Consider the following 20122-nt stretch of genomic DNA (forward strand, 5'->3'; position numbering starts at 1 on the left):
ACTCCTGAGCCCCTTCTGCATCTTGGACGCCCAGTTCAGCTCCCCTAGCCTTTCTGCTGGCCCCGCCTGTGGCCTGGGGTAGACGGACCTGCAGCCTTCCCTGGGTCGGTGTGCACCCTGAGGTCACACCCCAGGCCCTGCAGGCCCTTCCATCACTCTTTGGTGCCCAGTGACTGCCAGGGAGAGGTGCAGTTGGGGTGCCAAGTCCTTCCAGCTGCCCCCGCCAGGCCAGGGCCCGCTCTCACGGCTGGACCTGTCCCTACTCAGGCAGGCCCTGTGCCTTGAGCTCCCCTCACCCCAGCCCCAGTTGGTGGACCCCCTCCCCAGATGCCCCGCTCCAGGCAGCAGCTGCCGCCTCCCAGATACCCAGCCCTGCCCTCTGCTGCCTTCTGGCTGGGGGTAGTGGAGCCTGCTTCTGCCCTCCCCCTGCCTGGGCCCATTTAGGGCTGGCTCAAGGTTGAGGGGCTCTGAGCCCCCTGCCGCTTTTCCTGCAAACACTCTCAAATAGCCACCTTCTGGGCCGGCTCCAGCGGTGGAAATTTTCCGGCCATCAGCAATGGCTTGTTTTGGAAAGTTCCTGGGGGAGGCACCCGCCCCGGCGTTCCCACGCTCCCTCAGGGTTGCGTGGGGGGCGCCTCTTCCCAGCCCCTCCCCACGTCCACCCCCCCTCACTCCCTCCCCCAGCCTAAACGGTGGGCCGGCCCCTCCTGCTCCAGGCGGGGAAACCGAGGCAGGCGGCAGGCCCCGCCCACGCGAGTCTCGTTGGTCAGTGGCGCGGAGCTGGGGCGCCCCAGAAGCGCCTGGTTGGGGTCAGGGCCTGGCCTGGGGCTGGACTCGACCCTGCGGGCGTCGCTCCCGCCGCCTCAGGTCCCCCGAGAACCTCGAGCCCAGGCGCCCCGCACCCCGACCCCAGCGCCGGCTGGCGCGCCTCGGCGACCTCCTCCGTGACGCAGGATCACGGATCTGGGGCCGCGGCGTGAGACCCCGGGCTCAGGGGCCTCCAGGACGCCCCTCCCCTGGTGGCGAGGCGGAGGCGGGGCGGGGCGGGGGCGGGGCCGGGGAGCTTTTCCTCGGAGTCCGCGCGCCTGCCCCCCGCCGCTCGCTGCCCGCCGCCTCGGAGCCGGTGAGTGCGGCAGCGACTCCCCGGCCTCAGCCCGCCCTAGGCTCGCCCGGCAGCGAGTCCGGCCCGGCCTGTCCCTGACCCCCGCTGGTCTCCGCGCCCCCATCCCGCCGCCATGGAAGCGCCCGCCTCCGAGTTCGTGGTCGAAAGCCCCGACGTGGTCTATGGCCCCGAGGCCATCGAGGCGCAGTACGAGTACCGGACGACGCGCGTGAGCCGCGAGGGCGGCGTCCTCAAGGTGGGCCATGGGGGCGCGGGGGGCGGAGGGGAGAAGAGTCGGAGGAGGGGAGACCCGAGGGAGGCGAGATGAACGGAGGAGGGGGAGACCCGAGGGGGCAGAGGGAAAGGGGGCGGTGGAGAGGAGCCAGGGAAGGGGGCGGAAGGAGAGGGAGAAGGGCCGGGGGAGATGAGATGGGGGCGGGAGCAGCGGGAGGGGGTCGGGAAGCCGGGGGCGGGTGGGGGCGGCGCGAGCAGGCCCGGTCTGGGCCCCGCGCTCATGACGCTGTCTGCGCAGGTGCACCCCACGTCCACGCGCTTCACCTTCCGGACCGCCCGGCAGGTGCCCCGCCTCGGGGTCATGCTTGTTGGCTGGGGGGGCAACAACGGCTCCACGCTCACGGCCGCTGTGCTGGCCAATCGCCTGCGCCTGACCTGGCCCACGCGCACTGGCCGCAAGGTGGGGCCGCGGCCGTGGGGGGCTGTACGCGGGGGAGGGGCCTGCGCGGGGACCCGGGCTTCGGGCCGCGAGCGACCAAGCCCGGGGGACGGGGCTCTGGCCGGCCTGCGCCCCCCGCGCCCGCCCACGCCACCTTCCCCTCCAGGAGGCCAACTACTACGGCTCCCTGACGCAGGCGGGCACCGTGAGCCTGGGCCTGGACGCTGCGGGCCGCGAAATACACGTGCCCTTCCGCGCTCTGCTGCCCATGGTGGCACCCGAAGACCTCGTGTTCGACGGTGGGTGGGGCCCCGGGCCAGGGGGCGGGGGGCGGGGGGCGGGCCCGCGATTAGTGTGAGAGTCTCCCCTTCCCTGGCCCCCCTCCAGGCTGGGACATCTCGTCGCTTAACTTGGCCGAGGCGATGCGGCGCGCGCAGGTGCTGGACTGGGGGCTGCAGGAGCAGCTGCGGCCGCACATGGAGGCGCTGCGCCCGCGACCGTCCGTCTACATTCCCGAGTTCATCGCCGCCAACCAGGGCGCGCGCGCTGACAATCTCATTCTGGGCACACGGGCGCAGCAGGTGCCGTCCCTGGCCCCACAGCCCCATTGCCTGCCCCTCTTTGCCTGCCACCACCCCAGCCCCACCCCACCCCCAGCCTTTGGTCCCCATTTTGCGTGTCCCGAATCCACCTTGCGGTGCACAGGCACCAAAACACCTAGTGCCTCAATGGGCCGCAGCCTGTCCAACCTGTACCCCTCTGCCCCCCATCCCAGCTGGAGCAGATCCGACAGGACATTTGCGACTTCCGGGTCAGTGCGGGGCTGGATAAGGTCATCGTGCTATGGACAGCTAACACCGAGCGCTTCTGCGACGTGGTCCCGGGCCGCAACGACACAGCGGAGAACCTGCTGCGGAGCATCGAGGTGGGCAGGTGGGCAGGGCCGGGCAGCAGGCGGGGCCAGGGTCCCCAGAACTCGTCCCGCTGACCCGGCACGCGCCCACAGCTGGGCCTGGAGGTGTCGCCGTCCACCCTCTTCGCCGTGGCCAGCATCCTGGAGGGCTGCGCCTTCCTCAATGGGTCTCCGCAGAACACCTTGGTGCCCGGCGCGCTGGAGCTGGCCTGGCAGCGCCGCGTCTTCGTGGGCGGAGATGACTTCAAGTCCGGCCAGACCAAGGTCAAGTCCGTGCTCGTGGATTTTCTCATCGGCTCCGGCCTCAAGGTGCGCTGGGGGGCGCCGGGCGTGGCCGACCTCGGGGGGGGGGGGTGCAGGCGGGGCGGCTGGGACCCCCATGCCGGGCGTGTGGGCAGGCGGGGCCTGGACCTCTCGGGGCGCCGCGTTGCCTCCCACAGACAGTGTCCATCGTGAGCTACAACCACCTGGGCAACAACGACGGGCAGAACCTGTCGGCACCGTCCCAGTTCCGCTCCAAGGAGGTGACCAAGAGCGGCGTGGTGGAGGATATGGTGCTCAGCAACTCAGTGCTGTACGCTCCAGGCGAGCAGCCGGACCACTGCGTGCGTGGGCGCAGGGCCGGGGTGGGCGGGGGTCGGGGTGGGGCCGGGGGGCGGGGCCCTAACGACCCGATGCACGCTCCCAGGTGGTCATCAAGTACGTGCCGTACGTGGGTGACAGTAAGCGCGCGCTGGACGAGTACACATCGGAGCTGATGCTGGGCGGGACCAATACGCTGGTGCTGCACAACACCTGCGAGGTGCGCCCGCCCGTCCTGCCCCTGGCTTCTTGGCCCCGCCCCTGCACCTTGGCCCCACCCCTGGCGCACTGACCCCGCCCCGTCCGCAGGACTCGCTGCTGGCCGCGCCCATCATGCTGGACCTGGCGCTGCTGACTGAGCTGTGCCAGCGCGTGACTTTCTGCACCGATGCTGACCCCGAGCCGCAGGGCTTCCACCCGGTGCTCTCGCTGCTCGGCTTCCTCTTCAAGGCGCCGCTTGTGCCGCCCGGCAGCCCCGTGGTCAATGCGCTCTTTCGCCAGCGCAGCTGCATCGAGAACATTCTCAGGTGCGTGCACGCGTAGGGTCGGCCGGGCAGAGGGTGGGTGGGGGCGTGGGGGTGGCCGCCTGTCATGGGTGGGCCCTGCTGAGTCCTGGCGCCCCCAGGGCCTGTGTGGGGCTGCCACCGCAGAACCACATGTTCCTGGAGCACAAGATGGAGCGCCCGGGCCTGGAGCCAGCCGGGCCACGCACCTGCCCTGTTCCCCAGAAGAAGGAGTCTGCGCCCGCCGCCCCCAATGGCTGCACTGGCGACGCCATTGGGCACCTGCAGGCCGAGGCATCCCAGGTGGCTACCACCTGAGGCTCTGGCCCTCCAGTCCCCATTGGTCCTGCTCCCACTTGGCCACGCCCTTCTGGACCCCCAAAGACAATAAAGTGGGTGCCACTATCTACTAACCTGATCTGATTTATCAACCCTTTTTCTGAGCATAGTCTTTTCTCTCAGCATCTCCTCACCTCCAGTTCTCCAAACAATAGACTCCTACTCATTCCACAAAACCCAATTCTGTTGCCCCACCAGCCAGGATCCCCAGGGCTCTTCCCTTTGGGAGGTGTGCACTAAGGGAAAGGAATCTGAGACACAGCAACCAAAACCAAGTTACATTTATTAAAGGGACCCAACTCTTGGGGGAAGGGAAGCCCCCGAGGCCAAATACAAATGACTGGAAATGGGACAAGGCCCCCCAACCCACAGGAGAGAATGTCTCTGAGGTCCCTGTGTTTTGGATAAAATGGGAAAGCCCTTTGTGCCAGCTGCCCTGCCTGCCATGCCTCAGCTAGCAGTACAGGTGCCCAGGTGATGAGGGACCCGGCCACAGTCCAGGAACCCGGCACCCACCCCCGTAGGGGTGCAGAGGCCAAGCGTGGACCAGGGAGCCACCCTGTCACACGCTCTTGGCCACCCCAGGTGAGTACTGTGGAGAGAGAGGGTGGCGCACTGTGGAGTTCAGCTCCAGCAACGGCAGGGACCCACCCATGGGAGGATGGGGGCGGGGTGGGGTGGGGCAGGGGTCCCGGGGAGGGATGGTGGGGGTAACACAGGGGTGTGGGCTGGGCAAGGGGGATGGGGAGGGTGCCCACCAGACCCCTCCAGCCCGATGCCACCACGGGAGAGGGAGGCCATGTGGTTGCTTAAGCTTTCGCTTGGGAACCGGTGCAGGAAGGTTCCGGCACTTGCCATATCGCCATCATCCTGCGGGATGCCCGGTCCAGTACTCAGGCTGCCCACACCGTCGGGGGAGCTCTGAGGGTGGCATGCAGCCTCCCCACCCCCACCCTGAGGCCCAGGCCCCGCCCCCGCGGCACATGGTACCTCACCTCGGCAGTCCGTCTACATTGCCCGAGCCTGGGAATGGACAGACCAACGGACATGCCATCAGACACGTCCGCGTCCCTGGTCCCGTGGGATGCACACTGGGGTCCAGCCAGGACACCCCAGAGAGGACCCCGTCCCACTCACCCAGGGATCTGTTCACAGGGTGCAGCTCCAGCGTGCTCAGTGTGGCCACAGGGCCCTCAGGGCCCAGCGGGAACTGTGGGCAGAGCAGGCCGTGGGCTCCCACCGCTGGGGACCCCACCGACCCCACCCCCGGATCCCCACTCACAGTAGCCTGGCAAGCCCGGCCCCGAGGGGGTGGGTGACAGGGTACATGCTCTCGCTGGAGTTGGTGGAGTCTGGGGGAGACAACGAGCATCAAGATGGGGTGAGGGGCGCCAGAGGCCCACCACGCCCACACCCCCTTCCAGGCCAAATCTCCAGGGCTGGGCATGATGGGCGTTCCAGGGGGGCCGCCACCTCCTGGGGGGCCCCTGCACAGGGAGGGAGACAGGCACCCTGAGAAAGGCCCTCCCCACCCCCTGCCGCCCGCGGCCCAGCCTGGGCCCCACTCACCGTGCAGCCGCCAAGGGACGAGGGGGAGCTGTGACTGGGCGGTGGGCAGGGCTTCCCCCAGCGCCTTACCCCCACCCAGGCAACCAGAGATTCACCAAATTGCCGCTGGGGCTGGTCCAAGGGCCCTGTGCTCCCGGGCCCCTGGAAGAGAGAGCAGGTCACACCTCGCCTGCCAGCCCCCCCCGCCCCCACGGGCCTTACATGTTCATGGAGAGCAGGCTGGGGTTGGCGAGGGCACTGGGCAGGGGCCACAAGCCACCTCCATAGCCCTGCCAAGGCGGGGGTGTGCAGCCATGAGTGGGGGGCAGCCTTCGCACCCCGCCACCCCTGCCCCATGTCCCAGCTCTTACCTGGGGCCCCACGCTGGAAACGGTCCTGGGCAGTGTCCTGCGAGGCAGCACACCCACCATGCCCACAGGCACTGGGGGCGGACGGGAGGGGGTTCAGGCAGGCCAGCGGAGGGGTTGGATGTGCGGGGGGAGGGGTGGTGGTTCTGCAAGGCTGGGGTGGGGCTTGGGGGGGGTGGAGGGGACCTACTCACTGCGCACGGGGGTAGGGGTCCATGGCACCAGTAAGGCCCATGGGAGGCTGTGGAAGAGGCGCAGCAGCACTGTGTGTGGGGTGCCCCGCCCCCCACCTGCTCCCCCACCCCACCCCCACCCCTATCCCCCACGTTCTTACCTGACCCTGCATCCGCAGAGTGGGCTGGGGGCCCCTGGGAACCGCCACAATATGAAGTGCTGGAAGAGGTCGGTGGGGTCAGTGGGTACAGCAGGCCGCCCCATTCCTGCAGGCTCCCGCATCCCAACCTGGTGGGCCACTTCCTCCCGGCCCAGTGGGGCACCTGATGTGATTGAGCACAACAGGGTGGGAGCCCGATGGGGGGGCCCAGCAGAGGGCTCCTTACCTGGCCATGGGGCCCCATCATGGGGGCACTGGGATTGGGGGGGGATGGCTGGGAGCCGAGGGGTCCCTAGGACACAACCAGTTTGGGTTGGGGACATTCCCGCCCCCATCACCGCCAGTGCCTCTGCTGCGAGCAGGCGCCCACCTCCAGCGACTCAGAACAGCTCTGGCCTCACCTGGAAGAAACTGGGCGGCAGGGGACCAGCCGCCATGGTGTCCCCGGGGACCATGCCCTCCATCACGGGTCTGGGGGCCGCCACAGCACTCTGGAGGGATGGGGTGGGGGGGCATGTCAGGCCAGGAGCCCAGGCGTAGGTGGAGAACAGAGCAGCCACCCCAGCCCCAGCCCTGCCTGGAGCGTGGGGTCCCCAAGCTCGAGGACACTCTGGGCCCAAGTACACGTGCTGTCCTCACCCTAAAGCCTTCCCCACCCTCTTTAGTCCGAAAAACCCAGGTTTCCTGCCCCTGGATGCAGCCAGGTGGGGGCCACTGCAGGGCTGTGACCCAAGACAGATAGACAGACAGACACACACACACACACACAGACACGGGCCCCTCTCCAGCTCCTACTCCCAGGCTCCTTCAGGACGGCAAGGCTGGGCCAGGCTGTGGGGCACAGAACCCACCAGCTGCACCCCGTCCCCAGCCACAACGCCAGTCCCTGGAAAGCTCATGACCCCCACTGCTGGGCCCCTTCCCCAGCTCCAAACTGCAAACCTCCCCACTGGACTGCATCCCCTCCCCGCCTCCCCCCCACTCCCACCCCTGCGTCCCCGCAGCGGGCAGCCCCCATTACGGCCCCACCAGGCGCCAGAGCATTTCCTGGTCTGGGCTGGTGTGGGGGAGGGGAGGATGTGCACGGCCCCCACCCGGGTCCGCGGGGTTAATCCTGCCCACCCTGCCCCGCCCCCACGTCAGTCTCGCCCGTGTCTTATACGTTGCCACGACGACGGGCCGCGTGGGGGCCCAGGAGCTGCCCGGTGGGCCTGGGTCAGGGAGGTGCGTGGAGGGCGGGGCAATGCGGGGTACGGGAGCCCCCTAGGAGCGGGGAGCACACAGCAGTGGCTGGGGTCCCATCAGCGGGGACGGCACCCCCCAGCTCGGTGGTGGGGCCTGGCAGAATGTGCACAGACTCCGCCCACCGGGGCACTCCACCCGCGACCCCTCCTCCATGAGCCAGCGCTGCCATGTCAACCGGCACGCCCCACGGCAGCGCGCACACCCCCAGAGGCTGCAACCCCGTGCCCCGGGCAGGCGCCGGCAGGAGGGGCGAAGGCTTGGCCGAGGCCACCAGGCACCCCCCCCAGACCCCTCCTGGCAGTCCCAGCTCCGGGACAAGGGGACGCCAAGGACACAGTGGGACACGTGGGGGACGGTGTGGCCTGGGCCACTACCTCACGGGGATCCTGGGGCCTGCGCCCCTGGGCAGGGTTTTGGGGCCCCCCCTGTGCTGAGAGGCAGGAGGGCCTGCGGGGCGGGGCGCCCTAGCCAGGTGCAGAGGTGGAGGCTGGGCTGCCTTGTTCTGGGGGGCCGTGGGGGGTTCACAGCAAGACCTTAGGCCCCACCCCGCAGTCCCACCCAGGACTGAAAGGGCCCCTGGGGATGCAATGGCAGCTGCAGCGCGCCCTCCCCCCCAGTAAAGGCAGGGTGCTGGACCCTGGGCTGGGGTTCCCAGGAACTCCCAGCACAGAACAACCCCAGGGCCCCCCTCCCCGCACATTACCCCAGCCCCCAACCGAGGGACAATGAGGCCAGAGAGGGGGCACCAGCCAGCCTGGCCCCCCACCTGTCCCCACCCTCAGGGATTCACACGCACTCGCCAGACGCTGCCACCCCCACGGCCACTGGGGGGGTCTGCAGGCCCCTCGGCTGGCAGTGGACAAGCCTCCCCTGCCCTCCCAGAGGCGACCCCACAGCCCCCGGCCCGGGGCTCATGCAGTCCTGGAAGGCCTTGCTGTCACCTGGGCGCACGCAAGCCTCTCGCCGATCGGGGGCTGTGCAGTACAGGTCCCAGAACACACTGCGGACACAGGGAGCGGATGATGGCATGAGCCCTGCCGCTGCCCCCCCCCCCCACCCTGCCCCGTGCGGCCAGCACACACCACCACCAGGAGTGCAGGAACCCCGGGGGCTCCCCTAGCGTGATGCTCTTCTCCCATCAGATCTGCAGGGGAGAGGGAGGGCGGGTGAGAGGCGCAGGGCAGGGCCCCAGTGACAGCCACCAGATGCGACCACCCGCCCCGCCCAGCACCTGCGTGCCAGGGGAAAGGACGAGGAGAGGACCCAGACGTGGATGGGGTGGGGGGTCAGGCCGGCTTACCTCGGACAAAAAGTTCTGGGCTGACTTCTGGACACCGATGTGGAGCAAGTATTCATACATGTACAGCGCCAGCCTGCCGGGCGGGTGGGGTGACTCAGACACTCTGGCGCCTGGGGTCACCCTCCAGTCCTCTCCCCCCTCTCCTCCACGCCTCACCAACTGCTCAGCCAAACAACTCCTATGCACCTATCAAAACCCCAGTCTCCAGGGCCCTTCCTCTAGGCAGCCCTTCCAAGAGCCCCTTCCTCCCTCCAAGCTCGGGTGGAGTCCCTCTGTGGTCTGAGGCATGTCGGCCCCATCCAGGTGGAGACCCCAGGGGAAAGGACTCTGAGCTGGCCTTGGCTCAGGGCCACCCCATTGGCCTCCTGCCCTGCTCCGAGGCCGTGCCCCCACCCCCGGCCTTCTCCTCAGGGACTCTGGAGAAGAGGGATGGGGAAGCCTCCCCCATGGCCCTGGGTGCTGTCCCCTCCACAGGCCGCAAGGGGGTGGGGGGAATCCAGGCTCCTCGGGGTCTCTCTAGCCCCCACCCTGTCTGGCCCCTCCAGTGCCCCCCAGGCCCCCTCCCCACACCGGCTGATAAAAGGACCTTCCCAAATGCAGCATGAACGTGGGGTTCCCCATTCTCCAACTACCCACTCCATGGGCACCTGAGCTGCCCCCAGGGCTTCCTGCATCCTCCCAGGCCCATCCAGATCCAGTCCTGGAACCCCAAGGTGGGGGCTCCCCAAGGGCCAGGCTGAGCCTCCAGGGGGTTAGCCTGGAGGACCCCCCGATACTGTAGGCCCTGTGGCTGCCCTTCCCTGGGACCCCATCCCCAAATAACCTCCTGTGACTCACTCTTTGCTCTCCTCCTCCCTCCCGGCCTCCCCATGCCCCCCCAACTCTGCTCTCAGCCCCCACTCCTGGGGCCGCAGGGCCAGTGTGCTCTGGGTCTGCTTCCTTCATTTGATGCCTACTGAATGCCTCCAGGGGCAGGATGGGGCTGGGCCTGAGTCCTGGAGGCCGGATCCCCAAGGGGAAGAGAACCAGTAAGTGAGGCGTCACCTGGGGCTCCGGGGGCCCCGAAAAGGGGGGTGGGAGACAGTAGGGGGTGGGCGCTGAGGGCCCTGAGCACCTGGCCGGGTCCTCAGGACAGGACAGGGTCCCCCACCTCCAGCCCAGGCTTCCTCCACCCGCTGTCATCACCCACGACCTCCTCCTGCTGCCCGGGGTTCCCTCTGCCCACCCTGGGCTCCTTGTGACCCAGACCGTCAGCCCCAGGGCCCCCGCTTCCTCCCCCTTCCTGCCCTTTCAGGGCTCTGTACCCCTAGACCTTCAGTGACATGCCACGCAGCCACCCTCGGGGTGCCCAGCCTGACTCCCTCGGACTTGGGGTGCAGCTGTTTACCTGACATGGGGAAACCCACCGCGAGCCCAGGTCCCCCTCCCACCTGGTGCCTCCTGAGCCCCAGGGAACCACACTGGCAGCACCCCGAGATCCATACCCGATGCTGGGCAGAAGAAACGGGACCCTTAAGAAGCACCCCCTAAGCGGGAGGCTCACCCCACCCCCACCGTCAGACATAGAAAGACACACACACTGGCCACTCCCTGCCCCAGGGAAAACGGCTGTCCCCGCCCGGTGCCTCCAGGCGCCAATGTCAACCTTTGCCCCTGCCCCCATTTTTCTCCATCATCTTATCTGCCACCACGGCCTGCCCCCCCCCCACACACACCCTTAGAACAGGGTCTAGGTCACCGGGGGCCACTGTGCTCCTAGGGCATTCCCCAGCCGCAGCCCCTCCCTGGAGGGGATTACAGGCCGTGCACTTGGCACCCACTGCTACCGGGCCTCAGGCTGACTGTTTGCAGAGAAAGTTTTAGGGCCTGGATGCAAAGCCACGGGTTCTGGGAGCCAAGAGGTCTCCCCTCACGGGGTTCTGGCCCGCCCTCCAGAAGGGATCCATGCCCGGAGCTGAGAGGCACCCCCAGAGCGGTGCTGGGAAGCAGAGGCAGTGGAGTGTGTGTCCTAAGATGCAGGGACCCCCAAGGTCCCCGGGAGTTCAGCCAGTGTGCCCCCAGTGTTCTGCCCCAGGCAGCGCCCGGCCAGGCTTACTTTCCCACCTGACCCCCAGCCCCACGCCGCCCGCTGCCCCCGAGTCTGCTGGCTGCACAGCCCCATGCCCTGGCTTGGGGTTCCTTTTTCAAAACCTCCTCCCCGCGGCCCTCCAGCCCCCCACGCCCTGAGGCTGGCGGGGGAGGGCAGACAGTGCCACCCCAGCAAGGAGCCACCCGTGCACAGATGCAGGCGGGCAGCCCAGGATCCCAGAGCCCCTCTGCTGGGGCCCCCTTCTCCTACAGCTGCTGGGGTGCTTGACACACCACCCTGAAGCCCCTCTGTGAGGTGGGGGCTGGGGGGCGCAAGCTGGAGTGGGCGGACCCTTGTACCTGGTGTCCTCTTCGCAGTGGCCCAGAGGGGAGGCACCCGAGGGGGAGTCCGCGGGTAGGACAGGGTGGGGACCTCCACAGGAATGTGGCAGCCCTGAAAAGGGCCAGAGTCCTGCCCCCTCCCGGCCCGGGGTCTCCCCGGCTTTACCAGGAGGAGGCAGCCCTGAGGTGGAACCCTACAAGGAGCAAATCCACAGGGCAGGAGGCAGCCCCTGCGGGAGGGGTGCAGGGATTTTGTTTGGGGTGATTGGAAAGTTCTGGAACAGTGGTGATGGTTATACAATGTTGTGAACGTGCGACCCTGATCTGTATATTTAAAAATTGTGAAAATGGGGTTTTTTGCGGGTTGTAGTTTTTATTGCCACAATACAACTTTTAAAAATCAGGCACAGGGAAAACAAAAAGAAAAGGCCACCCCCTGGGGGGGTCCCAGAGGGCCCACAGCTACTGGGAAGCTGCTCCCTCCACCTCATCTCTGCACCCGACTCCTGCAACCGCGGTGTGTGTGTGCGTCTGTGTGTGTGAAGTGAGTTTCAAAACCTCTTGGCGCCCAAGGGCGCTGGGACACGGACTGGGAGGGCCGCCCGGGTTCCAGCTCCAAGAACCCCTTCCCCAGATGGACCCCAGGTTGGGGCCAAGCGCGACCCGCGGCGGCTCAGCCAGGAAAAGGCAGGTCCAGGGGAGCGAGTCCTCGGCTCTGGGTGCTGCTCCCCACCTCGGCCGGCCCAATTTCTGGGGTCCTGAGGGAGGCCGCCAGGACGCAAAGCTGGGTGCCCTCTGCGGCAGGCGCCCCCAGACCCGAGGGTCGCCCCACGAGGGTGCCCGCGCGCTGTAAGCAGGAGCGGGGGCGCGGGGCCGAACCCTCCCGGGGCCCGACAGGTGGCCGCGCGGGGCTGGGTTGGCGCCCTCGGTGGTCCCGGACCCTCTCCAACCTTTCCGGAGGCGCGGGGGTCCCAGGGCAGCCAACGTCGCCCGCGCACGCGGCCCCGCGCCCTCCAGGCTGCCCCGAGGGGAGGTCCCGCGCGACCCCGCAGATTTCGCGACCCCTCGAGCCCCCGCGAGTCTGGCGCGGGTCGGGTCCCGCGCGCCCCTCCACTCGCGCGCGCCCTCGGGGGCCCCGCGTCCCGCGCTCACTTCTCGCGGGCCTGGCTGTCGGAGGGCGCAGCCGAGCCCTTGCAGCCCTTGCCGTACATGCTGCCCCCGCCGCCCGCCCTGTCAGGCCGCGCGCGCCGTCGCCATGGCCCCCGGCCCTGCAGCCCGAGCTCCGCGCGGGGACCCGGGCTCTCTCCGCGCTGGGACGGCGGCGGCTGCGGCGGGATCCCCTTCCTCTCCCCTCCGCGCCGGCTGTTCCGGGAAGCGCGCACCCCCGCCTCCCGCCGCGCACTCCCGCGCCCCCGCTCTTAAAGGGGCGATGGCGGAGTCGCGCGCGGGGGTGGGCCCCGTGTCCGCGGGAGGGCGCGCGCGCAGTGCCCGTGGCGGGCGGAGTTGGGGCGCGTGTGGGCACGGTCACCGTGGGATGCGGCTTCCCGTATACACCCCAATCGGAACCGGCCACCCGAGCTGCTCTACACCCCGGGGGTACACCCGGGACCACGGCCACACTCACAGCACAGAACTAACTACACAGAAGTCGGCCCGGCCCCGCGCACGGCCACGGGTCACCCCTCGCAGGACCCACCCAGGGGGACCCCAGAGCCCACGGCCCCCGCACAAAAGCTCGAACTCACACCTGCGGGTCCCAGCACTGCCACAGGCGCGTACTCATAACCATGCCCCGGCAAAGGGCCCACGCAGTCCCTTCCCGAGGCGCTCACCTGGGCTCAGGCGTCTGGGGCCTCCCCAGGCCACACACTATACAGGTACACAACCGGGGACACCCCCGCACCGCACAGCCGCACCATACGAGCTGCTCCCGCGCCACCCCGTGCCAACCCACGGCGACAGCAGGAGGCACTGACCGGGGGCAGCTGGGGTCACTAGGACGGGGCGCGTCCCCCTTTGACCATCCCCCCGCGGGACTCAGTGGGGCGGACACTGGGGGAGGGCACGGGGGACAGGGCGGCGTGGGCGTGCGCACGCCCCCGTGTGCGGAACTGGGGCTGCACCCCCGGATCTGTAAGCTTTTTACTGTGAACATGGGCTGTGGGAGATCTTTCTGTGCGCGCGCGCGCAAGGCCGCGGTCCCGCGTGCGCGGTGGGGATGGTGGGCACCCAGCAAACGGTCCCCGCCCGGGCGACCGGCCCGGCCCAGCGGTGCCGCTGTCGTGCCCGCGGCGGTTGCGTTGTGCGAGGTCGCGCGTGAGCCGCCGAGCGTGGGGGGCCGTGGGTTCGGGTGTCCCGGGTCTCTCTCTACGGAGCGCCCGTCCCGCTGCCAGCCGAGTCCCCACCCCGCAGGCCTCCCCCTAGGGGCCCCGCTGGGAAGCCGGGAGGCGCTCCATCTACAAGCGCGCGGAGAGAAAGGCCCCGGCGCGCGGGCCACGCTTCCTCCCGCAGGGGCCGGGGCCTGAGGGAGGGGGCTGCAGCCCCGCCCACTTCCTGCCCAGCGGGCCGCCCCTCCCCTCGCTTCCTCTTCCCCGTCTTCCCGTGCACCCCGCGGGGCCCCTCCCGCCGCCACCCGGAGAGGCCGTGGCTCCCTGGAGTCAGGCGTCGCGTTGGTGACAGATGGGGGCCCCCCACCCCCGCCGCTTCCCGGCTGTGCGTCCTGGGCGCGTCCCGCTCTCTCCTTCCTTTATTGAGCGCCCGCTGTGTGCCGGGCGCTGGGGCCCCAGCGGGCCACGTGGCCGCCGTCGCGGAGAAGCGCGTCCCACGCCGCAGGAGGAAGCGGGATCATTCCGGGGAGCGCCGCGCGGCTCTCCTGGCGACGGGACAGACCCGCAAACACAGAAGGGCCGGGCGGGAAAGCGGGAGCAGAGCGCGCTGCGTGTCCACGGGCACCCGGGAGGCCGAGTGGTGCGCACCCAACCCGGGGCGCGCCTCGTGGGAGCGGCCCCCCCGAAAGGGCCTCCCTCCGCAGCCCCCGCGACCAGAGGGGGCGAAAAAGAAAACAACATTAAAAAAATTAAGAGGCGGGGTGGATCCGAGAGATGTGGAAACAGTTCACAGCAGGTCCGGCAGGACAAGTGTCCTGAGGTAGGGACGCGCTCAGGGGTCGGAGGCAGAGCGAGGGGCCGGCGGGGCCGAGCAGAGGGCAGCGGGCCTTGGGAGCTGGGGTGGTCCCGGAGGTAGCAAAGAGGGAGTTCCGAGCGGAGGAGGCGGGGCGGGGTGGGGGCGGGGTTATAGCTGGTTGCAGCCCCCTCCAGTTTTCCCTAGCGTGCCAGGCAGGGTCTCCCCTCTTGGGGTGGGCAGTGGCGAGACAGACACCCCCTCAGTCTAGGGGACACGTCTAGTCCTAGAACCCCCAGTCTAGGACGCACGGTTTCCAAGGAAAAGCAGGCCAGCCTGTAGGTCTGGGGGCGCCCCAGAGAAGGGGCCCAGCCTGCCCCTTCGCTCCTTCCAGCCCTTCCCACGGGCCTCAGGGCCTTTGCACTCCCTTGAAGGGCTGCGGCCTGCTCTTTCCGAACCCGGCTCCCCCACCCCTGTCTGCCAAGCTTGCCTCAGCTGTTGGCTCCCCCCCCCCCCCCCGCCCCCTCCTCAAAGCCTCCCCTCCCTCCACAGCCCCCCTCCTCCCTGGATTCTTGGGCTTCCACCCTTTGTTGCACCTGTCACTGTTGTGAGGAAATAAGGGAGGGCCCTGAGTGTTGGAGGTCAGGGCTCTTGCCACTGTGGCTGCTTCTGATGCCCCTGCACCTCCTCTTCTTCATTAAAATCAGGGGTTGTGGGGGAGCGCGGGACAGGGACAGGCCAGAGAGCTGAGCTGGAAGTGGAGTCTGCGCCTCCTTTCAGAAGCTGTAATTATGGGTCGTTTCCTAAATGCAACACAAAACTTACAACCCAAAGTGTACCAGCAGCTGCTGGCAAGTCAGGAGGGCCGGGGGGACCACTGCCTGGCCAGGGGGTGCAGGGGGTACAGATGGCCTGGGCCCCTGGGGCAGCCTGTCCTCGCCTCCCAGGGAGGCCGTGACCAGGCCCCACGATGCAGCCAGGCAGCTTCAAACCTTGGGGGACACCCCCACCCGGGGCAGGAGGCCGCGGCTGGGATTCTGCAGGGGAGTGGCAGTTCTAGGCCACCACCACGTGGCCTTCTCCCCTGCATCGGTCTGTCTGCCTGGCGCTCCCTCCCTTGCAGAGGTGACAGCCTCGCCCTGCTCCAGCAGTCCCAGCTTCCCATTTCCCTTGGGAACTGGCTAACACCATCACGCCCCCGGGAAGCAGCTCCCAGGAAGGGACACAGGGCAAAGGGAGCGGGAACCCCAGGGGCAGCTGTGTCCCAGCAGCGCCTCCCCTCCGCTCACCACCCACATGGGACGTGACCCCTGGCCACCGCGCCCCCCAAACCGGAGCACCCCAGCCCGCCTCCAGGCGCAATGTCCCCGAAGCTCCGGCACCAGCTCGGCCCCCACTCTGGTCCTCCGAAGCGTGGCCGTACCCTACCGGCCAGGACCCATGGCACCTGCACTGTTGCCCCCCGGGCGAAGCCCCCCGGCTGTACCGGGCAGGGTGGACCCACGGTTGACCCACGCCCTGCGCCCCTGCGCCTCCTGCTTGCACGCTGCAGAGCTGGTCCAGCGCCGGGCGGGTGCAGACCCTCCACACACACACACACCCCCGTCTCCTCCGGCTGGGCGCACTCGGGGCGCAGCGCGGTCCTAGCGTCGTGCTGGGGGACAGGTCACCTGCAGCTCGGGCACTCGGAGTCCCAGACCAGGACAGGGACGAACGGCGCCTTGGCCAGGCCCGTCTTCTCGTCCCGCCACGGGGTCCTGGAGTTAAAAAGCCTAAAATGGTTCGGGAGATGCAGCGAGCGTCCCACATGCCCCCCACGGATCTCGGGGCCCCCCCGCGCTGCGCCGACCAGCTGGTGACCCTGAGGCCCTGGGGGCTCACTGTGGCGCACCCGGGCAATACAGGGATGCCCCTCACACGATGGGACGGCTTTGGCCCGGCTGGAGCGGCCACAGGGCTGCAGGGCATCACCTCGGGGGGGTCCCGGGGTCGCAGAGCACGAGGTAGAGGCTGAGACCCCCGGGACCCGCCTCCCAAAGCATCCCATGGCCTCTTGGGGGACGTCGGAAGCAGAAACCTGCAGACCACGAGAAAAGGGGCGCCCGGCTCAGCATGGGATGCCAGGCAGGACACCCCGGACCTAAAGCTGGGGACCCCTCGCGGGATCCGGCCACGCCAGGGCCGAGCCTGAGCAGGTTGGGGGTCTGTCCCAGCCACCCGAGCCCCACGGTGGCCCCAGAGAGGCCCGGAGTGCACAGATGGCGGTAGCGTCACCAGCCACGGTAACGGCGGGTGGCACTGCGCAGCCACATGTCTTTTGTTGTTAGGTTTTTAAATAAATGTCTGATAAGAGAAGTTGTAGGCTTCCAGAAAAACCACGTGGAGAGCACAGCACCCCCACATCCCCCCCGACTCACGCGTGGCCTCAGCTGGTGCTTGGTTACAGCCGGTGAAAGGAAAGTGGTTTTTGTAAAAGAAAAGAAATTTACGTTACAGTTTACGGTTCAGGCAACACTCTCCTGTGCTTTGTATTCATTTTGAGATTTTGTTTCTCATCTCACGCTGCCATGTTGTGCAGCCGCTGCATACCCCAGAAAGGATCACGCTCCTTGCACCCGTCCCCCTGGGTGGGGCCATTTCGTTTATCTGGGCGGCGTCCAGCTCTTACGTGAGCTTAAGGATGAAAGACGGAAGAGAGCGCTGCAGAGCTTTGGAGAGAAGGGCACCCCAACGCCGGGAGCAAGGGAAGCGGGCAGTGCAGGGGCGGCAGATGCGGCCGGGCCCTCCCGGCTGCAGGGGCCTCGCTTGAGGCTGCGGGCTGGATGTTCTCAGGGCCTCTGAACCGTGAGCTTGTCAGCTAACACGGTGCGTGGCAGAGGCCGGCCCGTTCCAGGTGTATCACATTTTCTCTGCTGTCGCAAACCGAAACACAGCGTCATCTGATTCCCCATTAAAAACACGCAGACACGTAAGTCAGTGCAGCTGCGGGCTGGAGGGTCCCGGACGTGGCCTCTCCCCGGGCACTGCAGGGGCCTGACCTCCTTGCCCTCTGCAGGGCCCTGCCCCAGCTGCTGGAAAGCGTGCAGACAGTTGCACCCAGTCGGGTAACTTTCCAGAAACTTACAACCTCCAGATGGGTTCCTGGTCCAGATAAGTCCTGAAACCTAGCCCAGCCTCTCCAGAACACCAGATAGTTCCATCCCCCTACCCGACATTAGTGACAGCCCCTTCCAACAAGAAAAAGTTAGAATGGGCAGAGCCCAAACACCCCTAAAGCGAGGGAGAAAGATCAAAGGTGATGGTGGAGTCATACAGAGAAGGTCGGGTTTAACAAACAAATGTGAATGCTGAATCATTAAATTGATATCTCTTTTAGTCTCCAGTATCTTACAGCAGCTAGAAATAAAACCTAAAATTATGGAATTGTAACCCATGTCAAACTCTGAGATATGATCTACAACTAATTGTGGTGCTGTGCTTTGACATTCATTGCTTTTTTGTAATAATGTTATTTTTCACAAAAAAAGGAAAAAGTCGATTGTGATGGTAAATGCACAGCTATAGGATGACACCGTGAACCATTGATTGTACACTTTGATGATAAGGTATGTGAATATATAATACATATCAATGAAATTGCATTAAAATAAAAAAATTAAAAACCATTAGCAGGACTCAGGGGCGCCTGTGAGGTTTGCAGGTGCACGGGGCAGGTGGGAAGGGAGGTGGCATGCCCAGCCCGGGATGGAGTCACAGAGCCCGCAGGGTTCCCCCCAGGGGGACAGCGGTGCCACCCGAGGGGGCTGTGATGCCGGCCTCGCACCGCTAAGAGGAGGGAAAGGTAGGGAGACACCCCCCCGCCCCAGCCTCTTCAGTGCCCAGGCAGCTCCTATGTGATCCTCGGCCCTTCTGAAAAGCCCACGATTCGGAAGACAACCAGAAAGGAAGATTGAAAGGGGGGTCCCAGCGCAGACTTGGGGCTGGCTAGACGGCGGGAGGGAAAGTTGCTTTCCCCGTGGGCGAAGGGGGCCTGGCGGCCACACCGGGAATCAAGCGCATGAGGGGCCGTAAAACTGAGTCACACATGTCCCAGGGGTGACAACGCATGGCGTGATCTGTCCCCACGAGTTTGACAGCAGCTGTGCGGTGTGGCCCCGGGGAGCTGTCCCCGCTGCCCAGGAAGGCTCCAGGGACTGCCGCGGCCGTGTGGACTCGCCACTGCGTGGGCTTGGAAGGATGGTGTGCCCGAGGAGAGGCGTGTTGGGTCCTGTCCCTCTCCCCAGGCAGTGTTTCCTTTAATCCCGATTTAGCACTGCTGGCTGGAGGCCCGATGAGGTTATCTCCGCGGAGATGTGCAGCACCCCATTGTGGGTATTAACCTTGGATCGGGGGGAGCTGGGGCCCCACCATGCCACGTGGGGCTTGATGAGTTTCCCGGAATCCTTCAAAAGAGGGAGCATCAGGGAGAGAGCCACAGAGCCACGGGAGAGCTGTGTGCAGAGCCCACACAGCCGGAGACCTCTGGAGGTGCAGAAGGAAAACGCCCCGGGGAGCTCCACGACGCAAGATGCCTGGAGACGCAGGTCTCCGAGTCACCACGCTTGCCAGGTGCCCCCCGTCCCCAGGCTGAGAGAAGAACCCTTTCCGTCATTGGCCTTTCCTGATGGAGGGCGACCTCTGGGTGGTGCCTTCGTTTGGACAGTTTTGTAGCCTTGCTGTAATTGGGACATTTTCACGGCCTCAGAACTGTAAACTGCACCTTAACAATTCTCCCCTTTAAAAGCCGTCCCGTTTTTGGTATGTGCAGGACACGGAGCGTCCCGGGGCTGGACCTCAGGCCCCTCCAGCGGCCACGAGAAGCCCCAGGCAGGGGGAAATAGCAGGAAATTGAGCTCAGCCCGGGGAGCAGGGGACCTCCGGCACGTCAGCCGCCCAAAGCTGCGACTGGTGGGGGGGCGACACAGCTCCGGGACAGCCCCCCAGCTCCTACCCCGGGGAGGCACCCCCTCCAGCACGTTGTCCCGCTGGGCTTTCCTGGAAACCTCTGTTTTGTTTAGTTTTGAAGGTACTTCAGTTAGTTTGGTTGGCTTTCCCCCTTGCTGGAACGTGAGCCTCGGGAGGGCGGGGGGTTTTGGTCTTTTGTTCAGTGCTGTGTGCCCCCCACCCCGCACACAGCAGGCGCTCCATAAATTCCTGTTGCTGAACAAATGGACTAAACATCTGTCCCCAAGGGTGGCCACACGGGGGCAGCAGCGGCCCGCGGGCCAACATCTTCGGCGCCCCTGAGTCGCCCTGACACCCGGGTTTCCTGCTTGGGGATCTGGTTTGCCTCTCCCGGGCTTGACCGCACCCCAAGTCAACTTCCAAATGTGCGTGTTTCCATCTTCATCTGCTGAGTTCTTTCATGGCCAAAAAGGAGGACTACACAGGGGAAAACGCCCTCACTTCTCCGCAGCCCAGAAAACAAGGCTGTTCCCATTTCGAGCGCGTCCTACCCCTCTCCTTTCCATTTCCCCTTTTTTTTCTTTTGATCTGTGGGTTAGTTTCGCCCTGGCAGGGCCTCCGTGGACAGGCCCTTCTCCGGACTTCCAAGCTGTTTAATTTTTTCCCTCAGCACACAATCATTTCCTCACCTGGAGTGAATGAAGTCTTACCAAGGACAAGACCTAGAAAATAAAGTCAAATG

The 20122-nt window shown here is 66.7% G+C and overlaps 2 protein-coding genes across 2 annotated transcripts; one reads left to right on the forward strand and one right to left on the reverse strand.

The window, feature by feature from the left end:
- Positions 1 to 1093: 1093 nt before the first annotated feature.
- Positions 1094 to 4182, forward strand: ISYNA1 (inositol-3-phosphate synthase 1). The gene is made up of 10 exons (XM_077122104.1): positions 1094 to 1358; positions 1635 to 1796; positions 1942 to 2074; positions 2163 to 2356; positions 2551 to 2700; positions 2782 to 2997; positions 3129 to 3293; positions 3377 to 3490; positions 3580 to 3797; positions 3896 to 4182. The coding sequence occupies exons 1-10, from the start codon at positions 1236 to 1238 to the stop codon at positions 4089 to 4091; spliced, it is 1671 nt and encodes a 556-aa protein (XP_076978219.1). The 5' UTR covers positions 1094 to 1235; the 3' UTR covers positions 4092 to 4182.
- A 166-nt stretch (positions 4183 to 4348) lies between these two features.
- On the reverse strand, positions 4349 to 12527 carry SSBP4 (single stranded DNA binding protein 4). Its single transcript, XM_077119426.1, is given in 17 exon segments — positions 4349 to 4704; positions 4871 to 5031; positions 5108 to 5135; positions 5250 to 5322; positions 5391 to 5466; positions 5546 to 5647; positions 5766 to 5822; positions 5883 to 6102; positions 6215 to 6269; positions 6363 to 6397; positions 6400 to 6421; positions 6589 to 6654; positions 6764 to 6854; positions 8524 to 8607; positions 8690 to 8751; positions 8908 to 8980; positions 12469 to 12527. Coding segments are annotated over 17 exon segments (1620 nt in total).
- Between the last annotated feature and the right edge of the window lie 7595 nt (positions 12528 to 20122).

The sequence above is a fragment of the Tamandua tetradactyla genome, chromosome 11 (assembly GCF_023851605.1).
Source record: "Tamandua tetradactyla isolate mTamTet1 chromosome 11, mTamTet1.pri, whole genome shotgun sequence".
Lineage (NCBI taxonomy): Eukaryota > Metazoa > Chordata > Mammalia > Pilosa > Myrmecophagidae > Tamandua > Tamandua tetradactyla.